The 25,100-nt window shown below is 43.1% G+C and overlaps 1 protein-coding gene across 4 annotated transcripts in view; it reads right to left on the reverse strand.

The window, feature by feature from the left end:
• DLG3 (discs large MAGUK scaffold protein 3) overlaps positions 1–25,100 on the reverse strand; it is a 490,171-nt gene that overhangs the window by 43,179 nt on the left and 421,892 nt on the right. For all 4 annotated transcript variants that reach the window (XM_033945041.1, XM_033945038.1, XM_033945040.1 and 1 more), the window contains 3 exons: positions 22,696–22,797; positions 15,127–15,299; positions 3,500–3,609 (listed from right to left, as the gene is read on the reverse strand). In XM_033945041.1, coding sequence (XP_033800932.1) covers positions 3,500–3,609; positions 15,127–15,299; positions 22,696–22,797 — 385 coding nt within the window. The remainder of the gene's footprint in view (positions 1–3,499; positions 3,610–15,126; positions 15,300–22,695; positions 22,798–25,100) is intronic.

Consider the following 25,100-nt stretch of genomic DNA (forward strand, 5'->3'; position numbering starts at 1 on the left):
AAATAATTGATCTAAAAACAGAGGAGAGGGAGAGAGATGGACAATGGGATTTAGGGAGGGAAGGGAGAGAAGTTGGACACAAGGGATGGTGTGGGGGGGGGCTACAGATACTGGATAGGAGGGTAGTTAGGAAGAGAAAGGGAGAGCTGGTGGACCCTGGGTTGGTGGGGAAGGAGGGAGAGATGCTGGATGAAAGTGTAGTTGAGAAAAGGAGAGATGGTGGATCTGGGGATGGTGGGGTCCACCGCTGCAGCTGCGGGGGGATGTAGATGAAAAAAAGAAAAGATACCCGACCTCCGGGGGAGGGAAGAGAAATAGAAGGGGAGGACAGAGATGGAAGATGGATGGTTAACAAGAAGGAGACCCTGGCAAATGAGTTATCAGAAGACAACCAGAGCCTGGGACCAACATGATTTGAAACGTGTATCCTTCCAGAGCTGGTGTTAGACTGTGAATGTGAGCTAGGATTTATTTTGTTTACACCACAGCACCAGTGTGGGTAGGAGAGCGCAAAGGGGGTGAAGAGACTATAAAAGGGGTGAAGAGGCTATAAAATAAACCCTGCTTTGATTAGTCACCCATCAGCAATCTATAAATCTCTTTGTATATAAAAAATAACCACACAAAATATGATACGTGCTTAATAGTGAACGCTCAGACCCACAACTATATCCCAGTGAAATATCACAGAGAAGCTGTGTAAAGAGACCATCATTGCTTGTTCACCATTACTATATAACATAAGTTCTAACAACATCCACAGCTCCTAAAAAAGGAACAAAAACTACTTATCTTAGTAAGGTGGTACTGTAGTCTTTACAGCTACTCCGGGTACATTCTTAATCACCACTGCTGCACAAAATGCATGTTCACTGACCCCCCATTATAATGCCATTATAATTCCCTCTTATAATAAGTATAAAATAAACCCACCAGGATGTTTGAAAAGAAAAGAAAAAACAAAAACAAAAAAAACAAATAACCACCACCAATTGGGCAGGAGAATTGAATCAAAAAAATCGATTCAATAGGCTGAATCGGGCAGCACTAGCCCATACCAACATATTAATTAAGAAATGCTTTAACACTATGGAAACTATTAGAGAATGACACGGGGAAAAAAAATCTATCCCCGCCACCGCCCCGTCCCACCATCCTCTGCACCGCCCCGTCACCGCCGTTCCCTTCACCGCCCCGTCACCGCCACTGCCATCCCATTCACCGCCCCGTCACCGTCCCCGCTGCATCCATATAAGCCTTAGTACTGTAATATTTAGCTTATTCCTTTCTTATAAATCAAAGTTCCTGCTGCTGAACTAGAGAAAGAGATGTTCAGCTGGCAGGGCTTTGTTTATAAATTTTTATCAACAAAACTAATATACTACTTTATCCTAAAGCAAAAAATAAATAAATAGAATTTTTTTTTCTACCTTTGTTGTCTGGTTTCTGCTTTCCACATCTTCTCATTCAATTCCTTCCATCTACTGTGTGTCTTCTCTCTGTGTCTTCCATTTGCTGTTACTGCACCTCTCCCTTCACCCCCCCCCAATTGGTCTAGCACACATCTTCTTCCCTCCGCTCCCTCATAGTCTGGCATCTGTCTTCTTCCCACTCTGTCTTCCACATTTCCCTTCAGGGTCTGTTCCTCTCCACCCTCCTTCAATGTCTGTCCTATTCCTTTCCACCACCACCCTTCCCTCCCTCCTTTACCATCTGTTCCTTTCTACCACCCTTTAGCTCCTCTCGCGTGGCCTATCTATCTACCTTCCTCCCTCTTATTTTCATGGCACGTTACAATGTAATTTGTGCAAGCCACTGGAGCCTGCGACTCGGTCCCTGTCCCATCCCCACAAACTATCTCGCTTCTGTGCTCCTATTTTCCCCATTTCTAATTTCCCCATTCCCCCCTGTGTCCATATACCATCCCCATGGCATGTCCCCTTTATGTCTCTGTCCCTATGCCCCTTGCACATAATTTCCCCTCTTTCTGTTACCTTCCTGTGTCCAGATTTCCCCTATCTTCCTCTTCCATACCAGTGTGTCTCTTCTTTTCAACCCCATCTAGCTTTTTCCCCTCTTTCTTTCCCCCCCCCCTGCTTCTAGCATCTGGCTCACCTGCCTGTCCTTCCCTTTCTTTCCTGCTGTGGGTTTTTCTTTCCGTTTTCATCCCCTTGGTCCAGAATCCTTTTCCCTTTCACTCCCTCCTTCCAGTTTGAGCCGGGAACACGGGCGATCGCACGGTCCTCGCAGCCCCCACCCGCCTGCCCAATCGATCGTAGTGATTAGCCAGCTCTCTCCCTTCTCCTCACCTTAGTTTGCAGGCTTTCTTTTTCGGCGACCTGCACGCTTTCCCAAAGAGCCCCCACCCGCCTGCCCAATCGATCATAGTGATTAGCCAGCTCTCTCCCTTCTCCTCACCTTAGTTTGCAGGCTTTCCTTTTCGGTGACCTGCACGCTTTCCTAAAGAGCCGCGCACGCTAAGCTACAAAACATTATTCGGCACAGCCCCACCTACCGAGTCACTTCTCATTACAGGATAAGCCCCGCCTATCCCACAACGCTTTACTATTCACATTCCCGACTCCAAGGGGATGTCACTACAAGAAATTCCTCGACAGGACATTATCCTTTCAAGCAAGAATCTGGAACAACACCCTAAGTGGCCTTCTCCTAAACATCCTGTCCTACCACTCATTCAGAAAACACTAAAAACCCACTTATTCAACAAATTTACTTGATAGTATAAATCCCGGTCTACTCTCCTCCTGCATGCACCACCCTCCCCGCAGCGCATATGCTCTCTCTCTAAAGTTGTGCTACTCTAAGTTTGTACCGTTCTAACGTTGTGCTGTTAGGCAGTAACCTCTAACTGTATGCTCTCTCTCTAACTATGCCGTAATCTCTGTAAGTTCTCACTCCAAAATAATGTTGTAATCTCTATGCACGCCATTCCTCACTGTAAATCTCAATGTACTCCTCTATTATTGTACACTGTCTTGAACTAAAAAGGTATGATGGGATATAGATAAAGCTAAATAAAATAAACAAATTCCAACAGCCCTACCAAGAGAGATGGGTACAGCTCCTCACACCTGCTGAGACTGAAAGAAGACTGATAGGAATAGGGGAAGGTACCTCTTATGTACTATTCCACAGTTTTGTTTCAGCCTCCACCTGCTGGTCATGATGAGATATATACCTGCTTGTAAGATTTCCTATACCAGTCTGGAGAGTGCTAAAGAACTGTACATTAGAACTTACTGCAGAATTTTCTAAACTTTGCAAGGGGCCACGTCCCAAAGCACTATCATATATGACAAAGCAAGCACCCTAGCACATGATGTAATTACAGGACTGGTTCTGCAACCTCTTGACATATAATGAGTTAGCCAGATGCTAATAAGATACAGCACTGTCATGCTGCTAAATGTTGAAGCCCCGCCCAATACGGTGTTGTCATACTAAGCATACAGATATCATTAACTACAGGATCACTTACATGAGTGCTTCAATGGATTTTGGTTTGATGAAGATGGCAACTGGGAAAAGCTGTGCTTGTTGCAGCCTCTTGATAGCATTACCAGACACATCTAGGATACAGTGCTTCCCCTGTGAGATGGATGAGAAGTCAGCAAATCAATAGTGCCACAAAGGTACACTTTCTGAACAGCTACAAGACACGTCTTTTGTGTAACACTCATTTTGTAAAAAAATAGGCTCATCTTATGACTAGAGGGAGAGTGTTTCTCATTTCACCTGGCTAAATCCCTTCATCTACTTGATGGTGCTCATTCTTCAGAACAAATGTATGCCTTTGGCTCGATGGGATTAACCCTTTGTAACTGCCTCATTGAGAATACCAAAAAACCCAAAACAAACTACCTAAATGTGAGCAGTAACAGAAACTTTACAGCCCTGCATAACCATACCAGGATGTTTGTACATGTTCCATCCCTTCAAAGTTAGTGGCCTATATTATGAAATGACTTGATAAACACAGTGGTAAATGGAGTTCATCCTGAGGTGATAAGTGGAGCACCTCAGGGATTGGTCCTGGTACTGGCTCTATTTCACATATTTTTGAATGATCTTAATAAGGGGATAAGAGAAAAGTTTGTCTCTTTGCAGGTATAATTAAGATCTGCTGCAGAGGAACACCCTCCAAAGGAGCAAAATGAAAAGTAATCCAAGGACACTCAAGGAGATGATCAAGTCCTTGAAAGCTAAGATTCTACTACTATTACTACTTATTACTACAGCACTGCTAGACATATGCAGCGTTGTATATTTAAACATGCAAAAGACAGGAGACGGGGTTACCTGGGGAACTTTACTTAGATGGGCTTAACCTCCCACATCTTGCTGCGGAACAACTTGAGAAGTTGAATTTGTTTATTCATAAAGGCAAGGTAGAGTTGGCTGTCACGCAGAGTTCTACCTTGAAGGCCCCAGGCTTTGATGGCTAATCATGCTGAGTTTTATAAACTTATGAAAACTGAAATTGCGTACCCTATTACCAACTTGTTCAATATGATAAAGATTAATGTTGAAGCTGTGTCGGAACATCTCAAGGTGGCTCAGATAACAGTCCTTCCGAAACTGGGAGAGACTCTGCCCAACCAGAATCTTACCAGCCTATCTCTCTGCTCAATTTTGATATAAAACTTTTAGCACAAATTTTGATCAATTGTCTAGCAAGGGTTCTCCCACAGATGATCCATGAATCTCAAGTAGGTTTTGTCAAGGGTTGCTCAGTGGCCAAAAACCTGAGGAAAATTTTAACTTCCCACGAATAAAGCACTAGCGAAGGCTTGTCTTCCCTACTTATCAATTTTGATGTTGAGAAGGCATTTGATAGGGTTCACTGGGATTGTTTGCCACTTTGACCCAATATGGATTTGAGGGCCATTTTATTTCAGCTCTTCAAGCACTAAATGCTACTCCACAAGCAGTTTTCTGGACCAGATGGAATACACCCAAGAGTGCTAAAGGAGCTTAAGGTAGAAATCGGAGAGCTATTACAATCCCTAGCTAATTTGTCAATTTAAACCCGGGCAAATACCAGATGACTAGAAGATAGCAAATGTCATCCCAATCTTCAAAAAAGGATCGTGAGGAGAACCAGGCAACTATAGACCAGTGAGTCTTACATCTGTTCCTGGGAAGATGATAGAAGCACTAATCAAGGACAGCATAGTGCAACACCTGGAAAATCACGACCTGATGAGAGCCAGTCAACACGGCTTCAGGAAGGAGAAGTCATGTTTGACGAATTTACTTCAGTTTTTTGAGGATGTGAACAAACAAATCGATAGCGGAGACCCGGTGGATATAATATACTTGGACTTCCAGAAAGCGTTCGACAAGGTTCCACATGCAAGGCTTCTGAAGAAACTACAAAGCCATGGAATAGAAGGGGATATACTAAGATGGATAGGCAAATGGCTGGAGAACAGATTGCAAAGGGTGGGCATAAATGGAACGTTCTCGGACTGGGAGGTGACAAGCGCTGCGCCCCAGGGTTCGGTTCTTGGGCCCATCTTATTCAATATCTTCATAGATGACCTTGAAGAGGAAACATCAAGTAATATAATCAAGTTTGCAGATGACACAAAACTATGTCGGGCAGTTGGGTCACAAAAGGACAGCGAAGATTTGAACCAGCCAGACAGAGAGATTTGAACCAGCTAGAGAAATGGGCGGAAAAGTGGCAGATGAAGTTTAATATAGAAAAATGCAAAGTGATGCACCTGGGCAGGAAAAACAAGGAACGTGAATATAAAATGTTAGGTGTTACATTGGGCAAGAGCGAACAGGAAAGGGACCTGGGGGTACTGATAGACAGGACCCTGAAGCCGTCGGCTCAATGCACAGCGGCGGCAAAGAAAACAAACAGGATGTTGGGCATGATAAAGAAGGGAATCACAAGTAGATCGGCGGACGTCATAATGCCGCTTTACAGAGCAATGGTCAGACCACACTTGGAGTATTGTATCCAACACTGGTCTCCCTACCTAAAGAAAGATATAACCCTGCTAGAGAGGGTGCAGAGGCGAGCCACAAAGCTAGTAAAAGGCATGGAGAATTTGAGCTACAAAGAACGCCTCGGAAAACTGGGATTGTTCACCCTCGAGAAGAGAAGACTGCGAGGGGATATGATAGAGACTTTCAAAATACTGAAAGGATTCGACAAAATAGAGCAAGAAACATCGTTACTCACATTGTCAAATGTGACTCGGACAAGAGGTCATGGATTGAAACTGAGGGGCAGCAAGCCCAGGACAAATGTCAGGAAGTTCTGTTTTACACAGCGAGTGGTGGACGCTTGGAATGCTCTCCCGGAGGAAGTTGTGACAGAGATCACCATTCTAGGATTCAAGGGCAAGTTGGATGCACACCTTCTTGCAAATCACATTGAGGGATACAAGTAAACAAGGTCTTCATCAAGGAACACCTATATAGCCTTCGCGTGCGCGGGTCACCGGACTGGATGGACCTATGGTCTGATCCGGTGAAGGCAATTCTTATGTTCTTAACGATTGCAGATCTTCTCTTTTTGAGATCCATAGGGGCACTAGACAGGGGTGCCTCCTTTCACCTCTGTTGTTCATTCTGACTCTAGATGTCTTCATCTGAGATGTTCATCTTAATCCAGATATTAAAGGTGTCTAGGTAGGGGACCATCGCTTTAAACTTGCCGCTTTTGCGGATGATCTTTTGGCTCATATTACAGAACCTCAGTGCTCCTTGGAGGTCCTCTTGGAGAATATTGTGGAATGTTTAAATAATTTTTATTAGTTTTCATGAAAGAATAACAGAAAATGCACCATAGCAATAGAAAACACTCCAAAAACCCAACATCCCCCAACACACGCCCCCTCCCCCGGGAACAGCACCATCTACGAGTTAAACAATGTAAAAATCCAAAAAGCAGTATAGGAAACCAGGAAGCATCCATTCAAATCAATACCAAATTCGTCCTCTAACATAGGACGTCAGGATGTTACTAAAAGGAGTCCAACACTGAGCAAAAAGCTGACCAGCATGGGAGTCTAAGACCGGGATATCTTGGCGTTCCAATAAGATTTGCTGTATCATGAGAGCTCTCCACTGAGACAAGGTTGGTGGGCAAGGAGACAGCCAACAGGCCAAAATACTCTTTCTTCCAAACAGAAGAGCTTTTGGAAGAAACGCCTTACATCCCGGTTTAATGGGATGCAGGCGAGCGGACATTGTGAAGAGAAAACTAGGATGTAACCGCCAAGTACAGTCCCATAAGTTTGCCACATAGGCCACTAGCTGCATCCAACACTGAGAAATATAGGGACAAGCTCAAAACATATGTCCAAGTGTAGCATGCTCCTGAAGACACTTGCTGCATTGGTCCGTAGCACATAGTCGCATCTTATATGCTCTATTAGGTGCACAATAAGCTCTCAGCAAAAATTTATAGTTCCGCTCCTTCTCAGCTGCTTGGAAAGTGTGTTTAGAGCCAAGCCGTATGCCCTGCTTAATCATCTCAGCCGACAGTTACAGGGTCCTATCCATCAGTACACCCAGGTCCTTTTCTTGTTCGCTCTTACCCAGAGTTGCACCTGACATTCTATACTCGTGTTCCTTGTTCTTTCTGCCTAAATGCATTACTTTGCACTTTTCCACATTAAACTTCATCTGCCATTTCTCCGCCCATTTCTCTAACTGACACAAGTCACTCTGGAGTTCCTCGCTATCCTTCTGCGATCTGATTGCCCGGCATAGCTTTGTGTCGTCTGCAAACTTGGTGATCTCACTGGATGTTCCTTCTTCTAGGTCATTGATGAAAATATTAAATAAGATGGGCCCAAGTATCAATCCCTAGGGCACACCGCTAGTCACTTTCTCCCAGTCTGAAAACTTCCCATTTATACTCACTATCTGCTTTCTGTTCTCCAGCCATTTGCCTATCCATCTTAGTATATCTCCCTCTATTCCATGGCTTTGTAGTTTCCTGAGAAGTCTTTCATGTGGAACCTTATTGAACGCTTTCTGGAAGTCCAAGTATATTATGTCCACCGGTTCTCCACTATTAATTTGTTTGTTCACAGTCTCAAAAAATTGAAGTAAATTTGTCAAACATAATTTCCCTTTCCTGAAGCCATGCTGACTGGCTCTCATCAGGTCGTGTGTATCCAAGTGCCGGACTATGCTATCTTTAATCAGAGCTTCAACTAGAAAATGACACGGTGACAAAATTCATCACCGTTCCCGTCCCCGCGGATAACCACGGGAAATAATTCCATGTCATTTTCTAGTGTCTATTTCAACCTCGGTCCTTCTACACCAGCATTCTTCAAAGCAAAGCTTGCGGGTCAGTGGTTGTGCCCAATTATACTCTGATTCTTCCCTCTCTCCTTAAAGAATGACATGAAGATGGTTTCCCGTGGTTATCCGCGGGGACGGGGACGGTGATGAATTTTGTCACCATGTCATTCTCTAGCTTCAATCATCTTTCCAGGGACAGATGTAAGACTCACAGGTTTGTAGTTGCCCGGTTCTCCTCTTGATCCTTTTTTGAAAATTGGCGTGACATTCGCTATCTTCCAATCAATCGTCCGGTATCTGTCCAGTTCTAATTGACAGGTTGGCAAGTTTTTGCAAAAGCTCTCTGATTTCAACCTTCAGTTCTTTTAAGACTCTCGGGTGAATTCCATCAGGTCCAGGGGATTTGTCGCTTTTAAGATTGCCGATCTGGTAGTATATCTGGTCCAAGTCCACTTCTACTGTAAATTAGAAAGAAGACCCCCCAGGAGCCCAGCCCCGCCTAAGAGTTGACTCCAGAAAAAGGTATAATTCCCTGTCAACCTGCCTGCTACAGATGAAGACAAAGTGCAAAACTCAACAATGCCTATATAATACAAACCAAATAGTATAGCTGCTGTTCCCAACAAACATACCCCTCCAACTCCCCACTCCAAACCAATTTCCCCACATATCCTTACCATGAAGGATACTAACGGAGTCGCCCATAGACACAAGAAAATTGGGGCAACCTGGCCTGTTAAGTCATTCAGCCATATAACAACTAGTACTCTATCAATGTTAAAATACTTCACCACTCCACTCGAGAGTACCAGAGTAAATAAGACAAGAGACTCCTGAAACGGGCTTCCAAGGTGGTCTCCAGCTGTCTCCAGGGTATCAAAAGTTTTCCAAACCCCATTAATACAAATCTTCAACAACGCTGGATACTGAAATTTAAATCTCTGTTTGAGTTCCACTAGTTTAGTACAAAGTGGGTAATAGGGTTTGCGCTTCTCCTGTAAAGCCATCGAAAAATCCTGGCTAAGGCGAATAGTTGCTCCATCGTACTTCAGCAGGTCTTTCTTGGCCCGGTACTTACGAAGCAAATCCACTTTGTGTTGGAAATTTAACAGTTTCACAATTACCACTCGTGGGCGAGCATCCCTACCAAGTTGGGCCCAGAGACAATGTGCGCATTCAAGGCAGAGAGGGCCCAAAGACGGTGATGGTGAAAACTCTTCTCCCAGCCAGCGTTCCAGCACCTCCAATAACTGACGGTCCGGTACCGCCTCTGGGAAACCCAGGATCCGCAAGTTGGACCGGCAGGATCGATTTTCAAGATCCTCGAGTTTCACCGCTTGCGTCTGAACCTGCTCCTGTAAGGCCGCTAACTCCACAATATGTGTGGTAGAGGTATCTTCCACGGACAACACCGTTGTTCCAGTTCGGCTGTGCGTGTTGCTGCTTCTGACAAAAGTTGCTTAAGATGAGTAATTTGTGACGATAGATGATCAACCTGCAGCCCCTGGACCTGAGCAACAGCAGCCTTAATATCGCTCAGGGCTGCCTCCGTCAGTTGAGAGACCATCGCTGGCCCGGCCTCCGCCATCTTGGGTTCCAGCGGCCGCACACAATTGCGATCTTTCTTAGCCGACATAGGATGTTGAGAGCGGATGAGGTATCTGTCCATACAATCTGATTAAACACCCTGAGAGCGTTTACCCCAAGTACGGCTGCAATAAAAGTAGGCAGTAAGGCCAGGTAGCCCCGGAGCAAGTAAAGCACCCGTCTTACCCGCTGATTGCGTCATGTGACTCTCATATTGTGGAATATAGCGATTTTGTGGGTTTTCATTTAAATCTTCGTAAGTCGGAGGCTCTGCCTTCCTCAATGGAGTTAAAGAATCAGTGGGGCGATTCTTTTCCGCTGCACTGGGCATCAGACTCCTTTTGGTATTAAGGTGTCAACTTTATTCTGCTAATGTTCCTAAACTCCTCCTGGATACCAAAACTCAACTTGAAGCCCCTTTAACACTTATAGGTTGCATAGCTTTGATTCGTATGGTGATTTTCCCACGATGGTTGTATGTGATACAAACGATTCCCATAAAGTTGCTGAAGAAAGATCTCAGCCATTTAGCTTATCTGTTGTCTCAATTTTGTTGGAATCTCCATAAGTCGAAGGTACCCTATCTTTATCTAGTAGGTGGATGGACACAGGGCAAATGGGTTTCCCCAATTTTGGACTTTACAATGAGGCTTGTTTATTATGTCATTTAAAGGATTGGTTGCTGGGGGAAAACCAGTATACTCCTTTGGTTTATGAGTCAGCTTCCTATGCCCCCCACTCTTTATATAGCTTATTACACATGTCCAGTGGTGACCTCTCTTCTCCCTTTTGGGCCAGTGTTATATTTAAATCAATGAGGGCAGTGTGGGAGAGTTTGATATACAGGCTGGGAGGGAACCCCAGAGTAATAAATCAATTGCCTTTGAGGGGGAAATTTAGCTTTCTCTCCTGGTTGAGATAATCCTATTTTTTGGGACTGAGAATGTTGGGGGTTTGACCTAGTAGAACATTTCTTAACTCCGGAGGGACATTTAAAACCCTTGGCAATGTTTAGAGATCAACTGGGACATTGTTGAGGAGATTCTTTTGTCTATTGCCAAGTTAAGCATTACATCCTCTCTCTCCCACAGGAGTGGATAGGCCAATCTTTGGTGAAAGGCCTCTGGGATTTCTTTGCGAGAGTGGTGACTTTTACACCTCGGTGTTGGCGTTGTATAAGGCCCTCTCTCCGTTTGAAAGCCCTAAAGACACTCAACGGATACAATGGAAATGGGAACAGGAGCTACATAAGGAACTGGGTCATTAGAATATCTTGGGCGCTATAAAAACTCACTTCCATAACACAATTACTGCTACGTTCTATGAGTCACAGAAGATTATAAGTACAAAAGATGAGACAGAAAGGCAAAACATGCCTAATTTCCAAAGGATTCTACAAAAAGATAACATTTTTAAAGCTTGTTGAAACTGAGAATAAGAGTCGACCGACATGATTAAAGAATTCAAATCCTTATCCCATAATGACGCTTGAAGGGAGTATTATGCCTGAGTGCTCTATAGAGCCTATTATACACAAGTGCAACTACTTAAAACTGGGAGCATTGATTCTCCTCTTTGTCTTAAATGTGGCAGAGAACCTAATACCTTCACCCACTCCTTTTGGGACTGTTCGATCCTTTTCGACATCTATAGTGCACTATATGCAGAATCTGCTATGGTGCCTGGAGTTTTTCAAGGCCTCCTTAAGGGGGGGAGTTCCCCTGTGGTGTCATAAGGTGTCTCCTGGCTTGCAAATGTATACTGCAATCTTGGAATTCCTCAGACCCTTCCCCATCTTTTTGGAGGTGGTGATCAATAGTGCATAATTTGGCCTTGCTCACAAGTGTAAACATTTATTTATTATTTGGGGGGCCTATCTGGCTTCTTTATCATCTAGAGGCATTCCTTAATCTTCAATAATATCTCTTAAGCGATTTTGTGGGCAACAGGGCTCTTCTTTAGGATCAGATACAGCTTTATTTTCTATTTTTAGTTGGGGAAGAGTTTCCAGTTATTGCCCAGGGGCCACAAGAGTATGGGCCTCAGGAAGGGTTTTGACTTTTTGGTCACCTTTCTCGTCCCCTAGGTTTTCTTTTTTCTTCCATCTCTTTTAGGGGTTTACGGGGAGAATTGGTTAGTTGGAGAAGGTTTAGATGGGGGGAGGGAATGGAGAATGTATAAAAATTGTATTTGTTGGATCTTGGTTTGGATAAACTCTGTTCTGGTTATCAGTTCTTAGGCCTCCAGATAGTCCAAGAACCAACTTCCAATCTTCAGAGGAGCAATTAAGGACTTGTTGTTTTAGAGTTTTAATCTTTTCTTCAGCACTTATGAAGTAATTTTTTTGTATGCATTACTGGAAATATTACTAGGTTTGTGACATAAGACAAGACCATGATAGGCTTATTTAAAGAATTGTGTGTTTTACTGGATGCAAGTTTTAGAATAGCCTGTATATATTTTCATCCTGTTTTAAATGTTGTATCTGTACCTTATCTTTTTCCCACTTCAAGACTCTTCCCCATGCCCTCCTTACTGCCCAGCTGGAGTGAAGTGCAGTAAAGAAAGATGAAGATACCATCAGCTAATAAGAAATGGGAGCCATGGCTGCTGCAACAGATACTGCCTCATAATTGAAACCCAACCATTTATCCCATCAAGAGGTGGAGGTTTCTGGATTGGGGAGTGCAATGCTGAACATCAAAACATAAAAGATTCTGGTGTGGCCACCCAGACTTCAACACTTTGACCTGTGAACACGACCTGAAATATCTGGAATAACCTAGTTTGCACTGGTCAGAGTTTTCTTAGGAGGGCACGGAAACAGTCTTCTTTGAAGTATTTGTTAACTTGTTTTCTTAGGTGATGTAAGCTCTTGACAGGATGAACCCAAAAAGTATATTTAAAGATACAAATGTGTAAGAACAGTATTTTATGTGGATAAGATGTTGGAATGAGAAATTATTTCACATATATTAATGTAACTGGATATTGTAGGGTTGCCTCCCTCAATACTTGAATATAATAATATAGCAAACTGTGATAACATCCTGTAATTCTCTTGAACAGGACTGACACACTTGAGAACAAATCAGTGATTCCTCATGGAATCAAAGTGGGGAGGCTGATGGCAATTAAGCAGGATACAAGGGAGGCCCATAACCCAATATTTATGAGACACCCCTTGCCTGGGAAAACTAAAGACACCAATATATAGATAATAAAAGATGATGCTAAAGGATATAGAAATGCTTCAGATTATAGTAAGAGAATATTGCTTGGTGAGCATTACTGGCAAGTGTTAAAAGTTTTTAAATAGATGTTTGTTCCAGTAACAGAATAGAGGGAGGGCCTGGGAACAGGGGACAGGTCAATGTGCCCTAATGAACACATTACAAGATGTGCAATGCATTGAAATAGTTGATAGGGGCAATTGCTGATAGGGGCAAAATTAAATAGCATGTGATAACTAAGTTATTATTGTTGCTATGGAAAATTCTAATGAAATAAGATTGAAAATAAATCATGTGATCAAAACTAACCAAATTAACATTGCTGGAATATGCAATTTATCATTGGATCTTAATGAAGCAATTGTAATTCAACTGAAGATGTATCAACTATGTATGTTTAATAATGAATTGTGATGTCATAAACCCAATAAAATGACAAGTCACTTGTAATTCAGGGAGATTCTTGGTTGGAATTCTACTAGTCAATAGAATACCAAGAACTCCCAAGGCCTTAATGCTTAAACTACAAATTGTGTCTGGTAGTTTGGGGTTTTTTTTCCCTTGACCTCCAGAGATGGAAGAAAGGGCTGAGGGGTATGAAACTTCTTCATGGTATTCAGAGCAAACAGGTGCTATGGACTCATAAATTTTCTACATTGTTCTTGGTTCTGCATAAGAACATAAGAATTGCCATACTGGGACAGACCAAAGGTCCATCAAGCTCAATATCCTGTTTTCCAACAGTGGCCAACCCAGGTCACACGTACCTGGCAAGATCCCAAGAAGGAAAACAGATTTTATGTTCCTTATCCTAGGAATAAGCAGTGGATTTTTCCAAGCCATCTCTTATGAACTTTTGTTTTAGGAAATTATCCAAACCTTTTTAAAACACCGTTAAGCTAACTGCTTTCACCACAACCTCTGGCAATGAATTCCAGAGTTTAATTACACGTTGAGTGAAGAAATATTTTCTCCAATTTGTTTTAAATCTACTACTTAGTAGCTTGATTGCGTGCTCCCTTGTCCTAGTACTTTTGGAAAGAGTGAACAAGCAATTCACATCTACCCATTCTTTTTCACTCAGTATTTTGTAGAACTCTATCATATCACCCCCGAGTCGTCTCTTCTCCAGGCTGAAGGAGCCCTAGCTGCTTTAGCCTTTCCTCATAGGGAAGTCATCCCATCTCTTTTATCATTTTCATTACCCTTCTTTGGGATTCTGTCAAGTAATTGTGACCTAGACAGCCCACCTAAAGATTGCATACTGGACCTTTGGCTTCACCCATTATGACAGTTCTTATACTCTACAGGCTTTATACAATTACCACCATCTAATTAGTATTTATTGTATTTAGTCAATGTCATGGAAAGCTAGCAAATAATCTAACAGTAACATGGTATAGATCAATTTCTCTTTTCCTAATTGGCATGACAGGAAAGTTCTTATAAGCTCCAGCCTATGACAAACCACTTGCAACTTAGTTCCCTGGCTCTCTAAACCGAAACTATTTCAGAATATCTAACTGCTCAAAGAAGATCACACTAACCTTTTCTGTTGGCAGCTGAGTCCAAGACAAATTCAAATTCTGGTTTCACAGAACCAGGTTAGCCCCTTTAGTCCTAGCTACCAAGAATACAAATCATCACAGAATCTGACACTAGTCTGGATGACAGTGGCAAGGTAACAGAGGAGTCTATAAGGGACAGAAGTTTTCACTAATAAATGCACAAGGAACAGAGGGCACATAAAATACCATTTGGCTGCAAGATGCAGCAGCTTGAGGGGTCTGCATAAATGTTAGTTTTGTAAGAATCAAAGTGGAAATTGCCTAAGAGCAGAGATTAGAAGCTATTGCTCTAATAGATTTTGGTATCAATAGGCAAAAGATTTGAGAAAAGACACATGAGCTTGGGTTTCATACAGGAAGTGGATAAATTTCAGTTGGGCAGACTGAATGAGCTATTGCGTCTCTCTGTCATCATTTGCTATCAGTCTAGTACTCACTCGCTCTGCTACTGCCCGCACCGACTGGATACTTGTCCCATATAGATTGTCATTAAACTGTCCAGCCTCGATGAACTTGCTGTCCTGAATATCTTTCTCCATCTGCTCTCGAGACGTAACAAAATGATAGTCCTGTCCATCTACCTCTGTTTCACGTTGAGGCCTGGTTGTGTCTGCAAGGAGAAAGTGGCAGCTTATAAATAAAACATGAATATATACAGTCATGTGGAAAAATTAGGACACCCCATGAAATAGTCAGTTCTTTCTTAAGAAATGTTCACATAGCAATGTCAAATTTTTGTTTTCAAGTTTATTTTAAAATTTTTTATACCGCCTAATCAGACTTCTAGGCGGTGTACATCAGTAAAAAGGTATTGTGCAAAGTACATTTAAAATTAAAATAAAATATCTGAATTAGTAAGTAAGAACATCACCAGGGAAAGTTAATACAACAAACAGGTAAACATGATGAATGCTGACAAAAGGAAAGGAGGATTGAACTACAATAAAGATAGAAAAGGAACATAAAAAGGGCAAACAAAAGGTAGGGAAAGAACACGGTAAGAAGGCTTCGTATTGTCCTTATAAGGACAATTATAATCCAAAGGCATCGGTAGACAGAAATGTTTTAGGGTTGTTTCTTCTCGTAGATAATTTGGTGTGGAGTTCCAGAGGGAGGGTGCGGTAACTGAGAAGATATTAGATTGCATGGTATTAATATGTTTTAGAGAAAGACAGACAGAAAGATTGGATACACAATCAGAAGGAAGTGCAAGCAGAGACTCATGAAATGCATCATTTTGAGAATTTATATCTGCTGTCTATATTTTGCACTATATTTGTCTATTTTTCTATAGTTGTTAGTGAGGTGACATTGCATTTTTAGTCACCTGCCTTGACATCTTTGAAACCCCCCCCAAATAGAAATGATAATTAACATTTTCTCTGCGTACAGTGTGCTTTGTGTTTTTTTAATTTTGTGGTTACCATTATGTATTGTGTGTATATGAAAAATGGATGGAAGAAATTGCATTACCATTAGTATTATTATTCGGGTGGAGTCTGGAGCGGAGTTTGGGTGGGGGTACTCTGTTGGTATGTTAGGCTTAGGGGGTACTTGGCTTGAAAAGATTGAGAAACACTGTTCTAACTGAGGAATAAATTAGGACACCCTACACCCTAATACCTAATGTTATCCTCTTTGGCTGAAATAACTACAGTGAGACGCTTCTTGTAACCATCTACCAGTCTCTGACATCTGTCTGAGGAAAGTTTGGCCCACTCCTCAATGTAGAATTCTTTCAGCTGTGAGATGTTTGAGGGGTTTCTTGCATGTACAGCCCGTTTCAAATCACCCTCAATGGGATTAAGATCAGGGCTTTGACTCAGCTACTCCAGGACTCTCAATTTCTTAGTTTTCAGCCCGTCCTTGGTAGATTTACTGGTATGTTTTGGATTACTGTCGTGTTTCAGGGTCCAGTCCTGCTTTAGCTTTAATTTTCTTACAGATGGTCTCACATGTTCCTCAAGCACCCTCTGATACACAGTAGAATTCATGATGGTGAGCTGACCAGGTCCTGCTGCAGCAAAGCATCCCCAAACCATGACACTTCCACAGTTGGTATGAGGTTCTTGGTTCATAGTTAGTGGCGCGCAAGACACCAGCGCGCTGCCAATTCAGCGCAGCGCCGAAAGCCATCAAAAAACTTATTTTTTAAGAGCTCCAACAGGGGGGGTGTGGGGGAACCCCCCTACTTTAATGCATAGTGTTCGCGCTGCCGTTGGGGGTGTGTGGGAGTGCAACCCCCCGCATTATAGAGAAAACAGAACAGTTTCCGATTTTTTTCAGGAAAAGTTCCGTTTTGTCTATAATGTGGGGGGTTGTACTCCCCACACACCTCCCCAACGGCAGTGCAGAAACTATGCATTAAAGTGGGGGGTACCCCCCACACCCCCTGTTGGAGCTCTTAAAAAATAAGTTTTTCGGCGGCTTTCAGTGGCGCGCTTCTGTCTTGCGCTGTATTGTTGGCGCGCTGGTGTCTCGCGCGCGATTATCCTGTCACCGAGGTTCTTTACTTGGAATGCTATATTTGGTGTACGCCAAACATGTCCTTTTTTCTGGTGTCTAAATAATTCAATTTTAGATGCATCTGTCCATGTAACACTATTCCAGAAGTCCTGGTGTTTGTCTACGTTCTCTCTGGCCAACTTCAGTCTGGCTTTGATGTTTCTCTAGGAGAGCAAAGGTTTCCTCCTTGCACACCTCCCATGCAAGTTAAACTTTTGCAGTCTTTTTCTGATTGTAGAAGCATGCACTTTCACATCAACAGTAGCAAGAGCCTGCTGTAGGTCCCGTGATGACATTTTAGGGTTTTGGAGACTTCTTTTAGCATCTTGCAGTTTGCTCTGAGGGTCAACTTGCTTGGATGGCCACAGGCATGTTGGCAGTTGTTTGGAAAGTCCTCTACTTGTACACTATTTTCCGGACCATGGAATGGCTAATGTCAAATTCTTTCGAGATCTTTTTAAATCCCTTACCAGATTTATAAGCTGTTACAATCTTCTTCTGTATCAAAATGCAGAGTTTTCAGTTTTCTTGGTTCAACAGTTTTTGTGGTACACTGAGATGAGATCTTCCTGCGGGAACAATTACTTTAATGCTTGAGAAAAAGAGCTGAGTTTTACCTGGCCTTGAATCAGTTTTCCACACTGAGCTCATTGTTGCCTGACCTCTAACGTACTGTCGGTTGAAGAATGTACTTGGAGGTTAAAGTGCCCTGTGTTGAGTTTGTGAATACGCCAAGGACCTGTGCATTCCAGCTGTAGACATTGCAGGACTTTTCAGTAGCTGGCGTTGCTGCAAACTGGACTCTCTATCCGCATAGCTTGTAGAAAATACGTATTAAAGAGAAGAAGAGGAAATTAAAGTCATGCGAGAGAGTATTGAAATACATAAAGGAGTGAGGTTTACAAAGAAGTGACAATTGATCCTCCATCTCCATTGAAAAGAGGAGAAATTTAAGAGACTGATATCAGAACTTAGGGAGGCCTAGTTAACTGTTTCTCAACACGTGGTTACACGTATCCTTGGGGGTACACAGGCCGCTTGTAGGGGTACGCAGCCTGGTCGCCGCCAGGGATCCCTTCCTGCCTCCCATCAGGGATCCCTTCCTGCCTCCCATCAGGGATCCCTTCCTGCCTCCCATCAGGGATCCCTGCATGCCCCCCCACTGAAGCCGCTGGCATCGGGGATCCTTTCCTGCCTCTCAGTCCGCTGCACCACCCACCCACCTCCGAAGCTGACATGCTCTATTGCCCCCCCTTCCCCCAACAGCAACTCCTTGCAGGGACTCGAACACTGCTAGCCCACAAGCTTCTCACCCCCAGTCAATTCTGACATCGGAGAGAAGGTTCTGGGCCAGCCAATCACTGCCTGGCTGGCCCGGAACCTTCTCTCTGACATCAGAATTGTCGGGGGAAGGCTTGTGAGCCGGCCGCGTGAGAGTCGCTGCACACGCCATCGTGGCCTGTCCCTACATGGAGTTGCTGATGGGGGGGGGGGGTTGTGGCGGCGATGGAGCGTGTCAGCTCCAGCTTGGTGGCAGGGTCGGCTTTGGGAGTGGTGTAGCGGGCGGGCAGAGAGGCATCCTTGGTGGCGGCAGTTTCTGCTTCAGCAAAGAGGAGAGATCCTCAGCAGCACATGCGGCTTCTGTGGACGGGTCAGCTTCAGAGTAGGAGGGGGAAGGGGCACAAACTTGACACATGGGGCACTACATTGGGATATAGGAGGGAGGGAATAGAAATGAAGAATTTATGGGCATGAGTGTGTGAGAGATGGTGCACATGGGGAAAGGAAAATTAGGCATAGAGAGAAAGGAGTGAGGTAGAGATGCGTAGGGAATAGAAGGATGAGAGGGAGAAATGCTGAATATGGTGGTGGAGAGGGCAGATTGAAGGGGATGCAAGGGGGAGAAATGTTGGACATAGTGATGGAGGGAGAAATGTGGCATTGTGCTGGAGAGGGGTATTAGGAGAAATGGGCATGGGGCTGGTGGGCAGTGATGAAAACTGCTGCACATGATCCGGGGGATGAGAGAGAGAGAGACAAATATTGGATGTGGCAGTAGAGTGGGTGGGAGAGATGCCTGAATCTCTCAAGACAGATGGACAGAGAGAGAGAGAGAGAGAGAGAGAGAGAGAGAGAGGGAGACATATTGCCAATAGGGATGAAGGAGAGAGGAAGAAAAGTTGGACTCATGGAGGGACAGAGAGAGAGATGTTGGTTAGGGAAGAGAATGGGATCCAGAGAAGAGGAAGCATGCAGGAGGTAGAAATAAATAAATATTGGAAATGCAAGCAGAGACTCATGAAATCACCAGACAACAAAGGTAGGAAAATAATTTTATTTTCAAGTTAGTGATCAAAATGTATCAGTTTTGTGAATTTATATCTGCTGACTATATTTTGCTCTATATTTGTCTATTTTTCTATAGTTGTTACTGATTAGAAACATAGAAACATAGAAAAAAGCAGCAAAAAAGGGCTATAGCCCACCAAGTCTGCCCATTCCAAGTATCCCCTCCCCTGAATTTACTCCCTTAAAGATCCCACGTGAGTATCCCATTTTCTCTTAAAATCCGTCACGCTGCTGGCCTTTATCACCTGGAGTGGGAGTCTGTTCCAATGATCCACTACTCTTTCGGTGAAGAAGTACTTCCTGGAGTCGCCATGAAACTTCCCTCCCCTGATTTTCAGCGGATGCCCTCTGGTGGTCGAGGGTCCCATGAGCCAGAAGATATCATCTTCTGACTCGATATGTCCCGTGATGTACTTATATGTTTCAATCATATCTCCCCGTTCTCTTCTTTCCTCAAGTGAGTACAGCCGCAATTTTTTAAATCTTTCTTCATATGTGAGATCCTTGAGCCCCAAGACCATCCTGGTGGCCGTTCGCTGAACCGACTCGATCCTCAGCACGTCCTTTCGGTAGTGTGGTCTCCAAAACTGAACACAGTACTCCAAGTGAGGCCTCACCATGGCTCTGTACAACGGCATCATAACTTCAGGTCTCCTGCTGACGAAACCTCTGCGGATACACCCCATCATTTGTCTTGCCCTGGAGGAAGCCTTCTCCACTTGATTGGCAACCTTCATGTCCTCACTAATGATCACCCCTAGGTCGCGTTCGCCGTGGTCCTAACCAAGGTCTCACCATTTAGTACATAAGTTCTACGCGGGTTTCTCTTACCCAGATGCATTATCTTGCATTTTTTAGCATTGAAGCCTAGCTGCCAAGTAGTTGACCATTGTTCCAGCAACAGTAGGTCGTGTGTCATATTATCAGGTAATAAGCTTTTGCCTACTATGTTGCAAAGTTTGGCGTTGTTGGCGAACAGTGATACCCTTCCTCTAAGTCCTTGCATCATATCTCTTATGAATAAGTTAAATAGAATCGGGCCCAGGACCGAGCCCTGCGGCACTCCACTGATCACGTCCGATGCTTCGGATGGGGTACCGTTCACCACCACCTTCTGAAGTCTACCGCTCAGCCAATCCCCAACCCATGTAGTTAGAGTGTCTCCTAATCCTATCGATTTCAGCTTGTTCAGTAATCTTCGATGAGGGACGCTATCAAATGCTTTACTGAAGTCCAAATATACCACGTCCAGTGACTCTCCGGTGTCCAGTTGTCTAGTAACCCAGTCAAAAAAGCTAATCAGATTAGATTGGCAGGATCTGCCCTGGGTGAACCCGTGTTGGTGTGGATCACGCAGTTTTTCTTTGTCTAGGATTGTGTCAAGATTCTGTTTGATCAGTGTTTCCATGAGTTTACACACTATAGACGTGAGACTCACTGGTCTGTAGTTTGCTGTCTCTGTCCTGCAGCCCTTTTTGTGGAGTGGGATTACGTTGGCGGTTTTCCAGTCCAAGGGGACCCTTCCTGTGCTTAGGGAAAGATTGAAAAGAACAGATAATGGTTCTGCCAGGACTTCCCTTAACTCCCTGAGCATTCTGGGGTGTAGGTTATCCGGTCCCATGGCTTTGTTTACCTTGAGTCTTGATAGTTCGTCATAGACATTACTGGGCGTAAATTCAAAATCTTGAAACGGGTCTTTCTGGTTATCTCCCATCTGCAGCTGTGGACCAGCTCCCGGCGCTTCGCGGGTGAACACTGAACAGAAGTATTTGTTTAGTAGTTCTGCCTTCTCAGAATCTGATTCCGCAAAGTTACCGTCCGATTGCTTCAGGCGTACTATCCCATCTTTGTTTCTTTTCCTGTCACTAATATAGCTGAAGAAAGATTTATCCCCTTTCTTAATTTTCCGTGCTAGCTCTTCCTCCATTCGGAGTTTGGCTTCTCTGACTGCTGTTTTGACAGCTTTAGATCTGTCTAGATAGTCCTCTTTCGCCCCATCTCTGCCTAAATGTTTGTAGGTGATAAATGCGTCTTTTTTCTGTTTAACTAGGTCTGAAATTTCTTTACTGAACCATTGGGGTCTTTTGTTTCTCCTGCGTTTACTTACTGTCTTTATGTATCGGTCTGTTGCTTCGTGTAGGATGCCTTGACCTCTTTGAACCCCCCCCCCAAATATAAATGATAATTAACATTTTCTGTGCGTACAGTGTGCTTTGTGGTTACCATTATGTATTAATAAGATTATATTGCGTGTCATAAGAGCAGATTTCTAGACTGCATAGCCATGAGTTCAATGTGGTTAACAAAAGATTATACTAAGGAAAATAATAAAGAATGTTAAAGAATAGAAGGGTATCTAATTAATCACAAATTTAGAAAAGAGAAAGGTTTTCAACAACTTTCTAAAATGTTCATATGAAATAGATCTAAGTAACATTAGTCAGAAATCTTTCTCATAATACGCTGCCTGATAAGCGAGAGATATTTCTTACTTTTACAGCCCTTGACCGAAGGAAACGTAACGCGAGCATGTGATTTCCTACTATTCTGTATAAGAAAAATGGATGGAAGAAACTGCGTTACAATTGGTACTATTATTATGGGGGTGGGGTCAGGGGCGGAGCTTGGGCAGAGGTACTCGGCTTGAAGAAGTTGAGAAACACTGACCTAGTGATTGGGGCTGCAGCCTCAGCACCCAGGGCTGCTCCTTGTGACCCTGGACAAGTAATTTCTCTATTGCCCCATGTACATTAGTCAGATTGTGAGCCCACCGGGACAGATAGCGGTGGAGAAATACTAGAAATAAAATAACATGCGAGAGTCCCTGAGCTGTGCATTTAAATTACCAATGGTTATGGTAGATGTCTGGGATGGTTTAAGAGACTCCTGTTGGGAGCAGCCCCTTCCAATTCCTCTTACAGTGAAAGGTACAAGTGCTGATGAAAAGCCTTTCAGTGGAGGTGGTGGAAGTAAAAGCCAGGGGTCTATATCATTGCACTTAGTAGATTCAATGGCTCTGGTCATCCTTATTTTGTGTTACAATCTCTAAGTAATTAGGTTCTGACTACAATTTGCCAAGTCCTCCTCTACCACCTTAAGACACCAGAATGTGGCCTTAGCACAAGGAAAGAGATTGTTGTGAAAAGACTTACGTGGGACGCAGGATCCAAACTTGTGTGGAAACTCAGAGATGAGATCATCGTTGACCCTGTCTTTCATGGGTCCCAGAATGATGACAGGCCTGGCATAGTGAACTGGAAAAGAAAACAATCAATGCAAATAAGTAGAGTGTGGCACTTCCATTAAAGTCTCTGAAGAGTAGAATTTCAAAGCTCATTTCGCTCTTATTGAAATGCTCTTTTTTAAAGGCAGAGTAGGCATTTTCCTGTCCAAGCAACAGAGGGTGAAGCCACTTGTCCAATATTACCAGATGTCTAGCAGGAGGATTGAAATGCCGACTTCCTGCTGCTCTAACTTCTAGGCTACTCTTCTATATTTATGTTGCTATTTATACAATGAAAAAAATGTAAACCCAAATAGAAAGACTGAAAGCAGGGAAGATGAGCATAAAATGCCAACTCATCTCTAAAGCACACGTTTGAATACATATTTTAGTGCTTGGTGAAATTATTATCTCTGAAGCTGTTTTCCAAACTTTGATTCCTTTGCATTACTAGAAAGAAACCTTGCCTAAAATCTATGGTTGACCTGCTAGATAGTAAACTGCTTTTCTAATCTAAATACTTTCATAGAGTTCTACTCAAGCAAAAGGTGATGGAAACCTCGAAAGAAGGGGACAATGTTTGATCTGGTACTCACAAATTAAGACAGTGGGTCTAAGTTCTGGTAAGGGGCCCACCTAGGCAGCAGTGAGATATGATTGAAGTCTACAAAATCCTGAGTGGAGTAGAACAGGTACAAGTGGATCGATTTTTCACCCCGTCAAAAATGACAAAGACTAGGGGACACTCGATGAAGTTACAGGGAAATACTTTTAAAACCAATTGGAGGAAATTTTTTTTCACTCAGAGAATAGTTAAGCTCTGGAACACGTTGCCAGAGAATGTGGTAAGAGCGGTTAGTGTAGCTGGTTTTAAGAAAGGTTTGGACAAGTTCCTGGAGGAAAAGTCCATAGTCTGTTATTAAGAAAGACATGAAGGAAGCCACTGCTTGCCCAGGATCAGTAGCATGGAATGTTGCTACTCCTTGATTTTGGCCAGGTATTAGTGATCTGGATTAGCCACCGTGAGAACAGTCTTCTGGGTTTGATGGACCATTGGTCTGACCCAGTAAGGCTATTCTTATGTTGGGGGGGGGGAGGGGGAAACTAAACTAGTATCTAGACACACTAGGCTCAACAAACTGACTTTAGTAAAATGGGGCAATACTTGAGGGAGGAGCTGGAAGTTGGGAGAAGATTAGGGAAGTTGAAAGGGGCTATAAAAAGGACAACGGTTCAAATATAGTAGCTGAAAAGTTAAGGAAAAAAGTTAATCTTCATTAACTACAAGAGATTGCAGAAAGACAAAGACGGGCAACAGAAGCTAGCAAAAATGCAAATGGAAGAAAAATAGCCAATACAGTAAACTGGGGAGACAAGACTTTAGATATGTTAGTGAAAGAAGGAAGTGCAAGACACAAGAGAAGCACACATTCAATCTTCGTTTCCCCTCCAGTTAGAGGTTGCAAACTGAAAAAACACCATGAACACCTTCTCTCACACCAAGCAGCCGTATGGGGTAAAGACCTAGACCAATTGCTTTCGCCCACTACTTACAAGGAATTCAGGAAGCACCTAAAAACATACATGTTCCTGAAATACCTAGACAACTGACCTGTTCCTCTCTCTCTCCTCAATAACGGTCCTCCTGACCTCTTACTCACTTCTTCTTTCCCCACTTAAGTCCAACTATTCTGTACGTTTTTAATCTTTTGTAAACCGCATAGGACTTCACTGTATTGTAGTATATAAACTGTTATTAATATTATTAATATTAAAAATCGCATTGTGAAACTCAACTGTCAAAGACAGGAAATGTAGATGATAAAGTGAACACAGAATTGCTTAACAAATATTCCTCTTCTGTGTTCATAGATGAAAGCTAAGAGTAGGACCATAGAAGACAAACACAAATAAAAATGGAAGTGTTGTGCACCTTGAAATATTTTTAGAGGACTGTGTGTATTTGAAGAGCTAGCTAGCTAAATTAAAGGTAGACAATTGGGCTGGATGGGATACGAGGGCTGTTCAAAAAGAATCAGACCTTAATTTTTCTTGGATAAACAAATAAAGCTAGGGAGGTGTGGTTTGGTGCATGTATTTAGGTGACCCTAATGCGCATGCTTGAATATTTCCCGCCACCAGAAGCTGTCAGACCACTGATGAGTGAGGAAGTGTAAGTGAGCGCCATCCGATTTTCATTTTTTACAAAATGACAGAAAAAGTAGAACAATGCTACTGCATTAAATTTTGTGTAAAGCTTGGCGATTCCCAAGTGGAAACGATCTGCAAGATTAAACAGGCCTTCAGGGACGAAGGAAATCAAAGTTACCAGAA

The sequence above is a fragment of the Geotrypetes seraphini genome, chromosome 5 (assembly GCF_902459505.1).
Source record: "Geotrypetes seraphini chromosome 5, aGeoSer1.1, whole genome shotgun sequence".
Classification (NCBI taxonomy): Eukaryota; Metazoa; Chordata; class Amphibia; order Gymnophiona; family Dermophiidae; genus Geotrypetes; species Geotrypetes seraphini.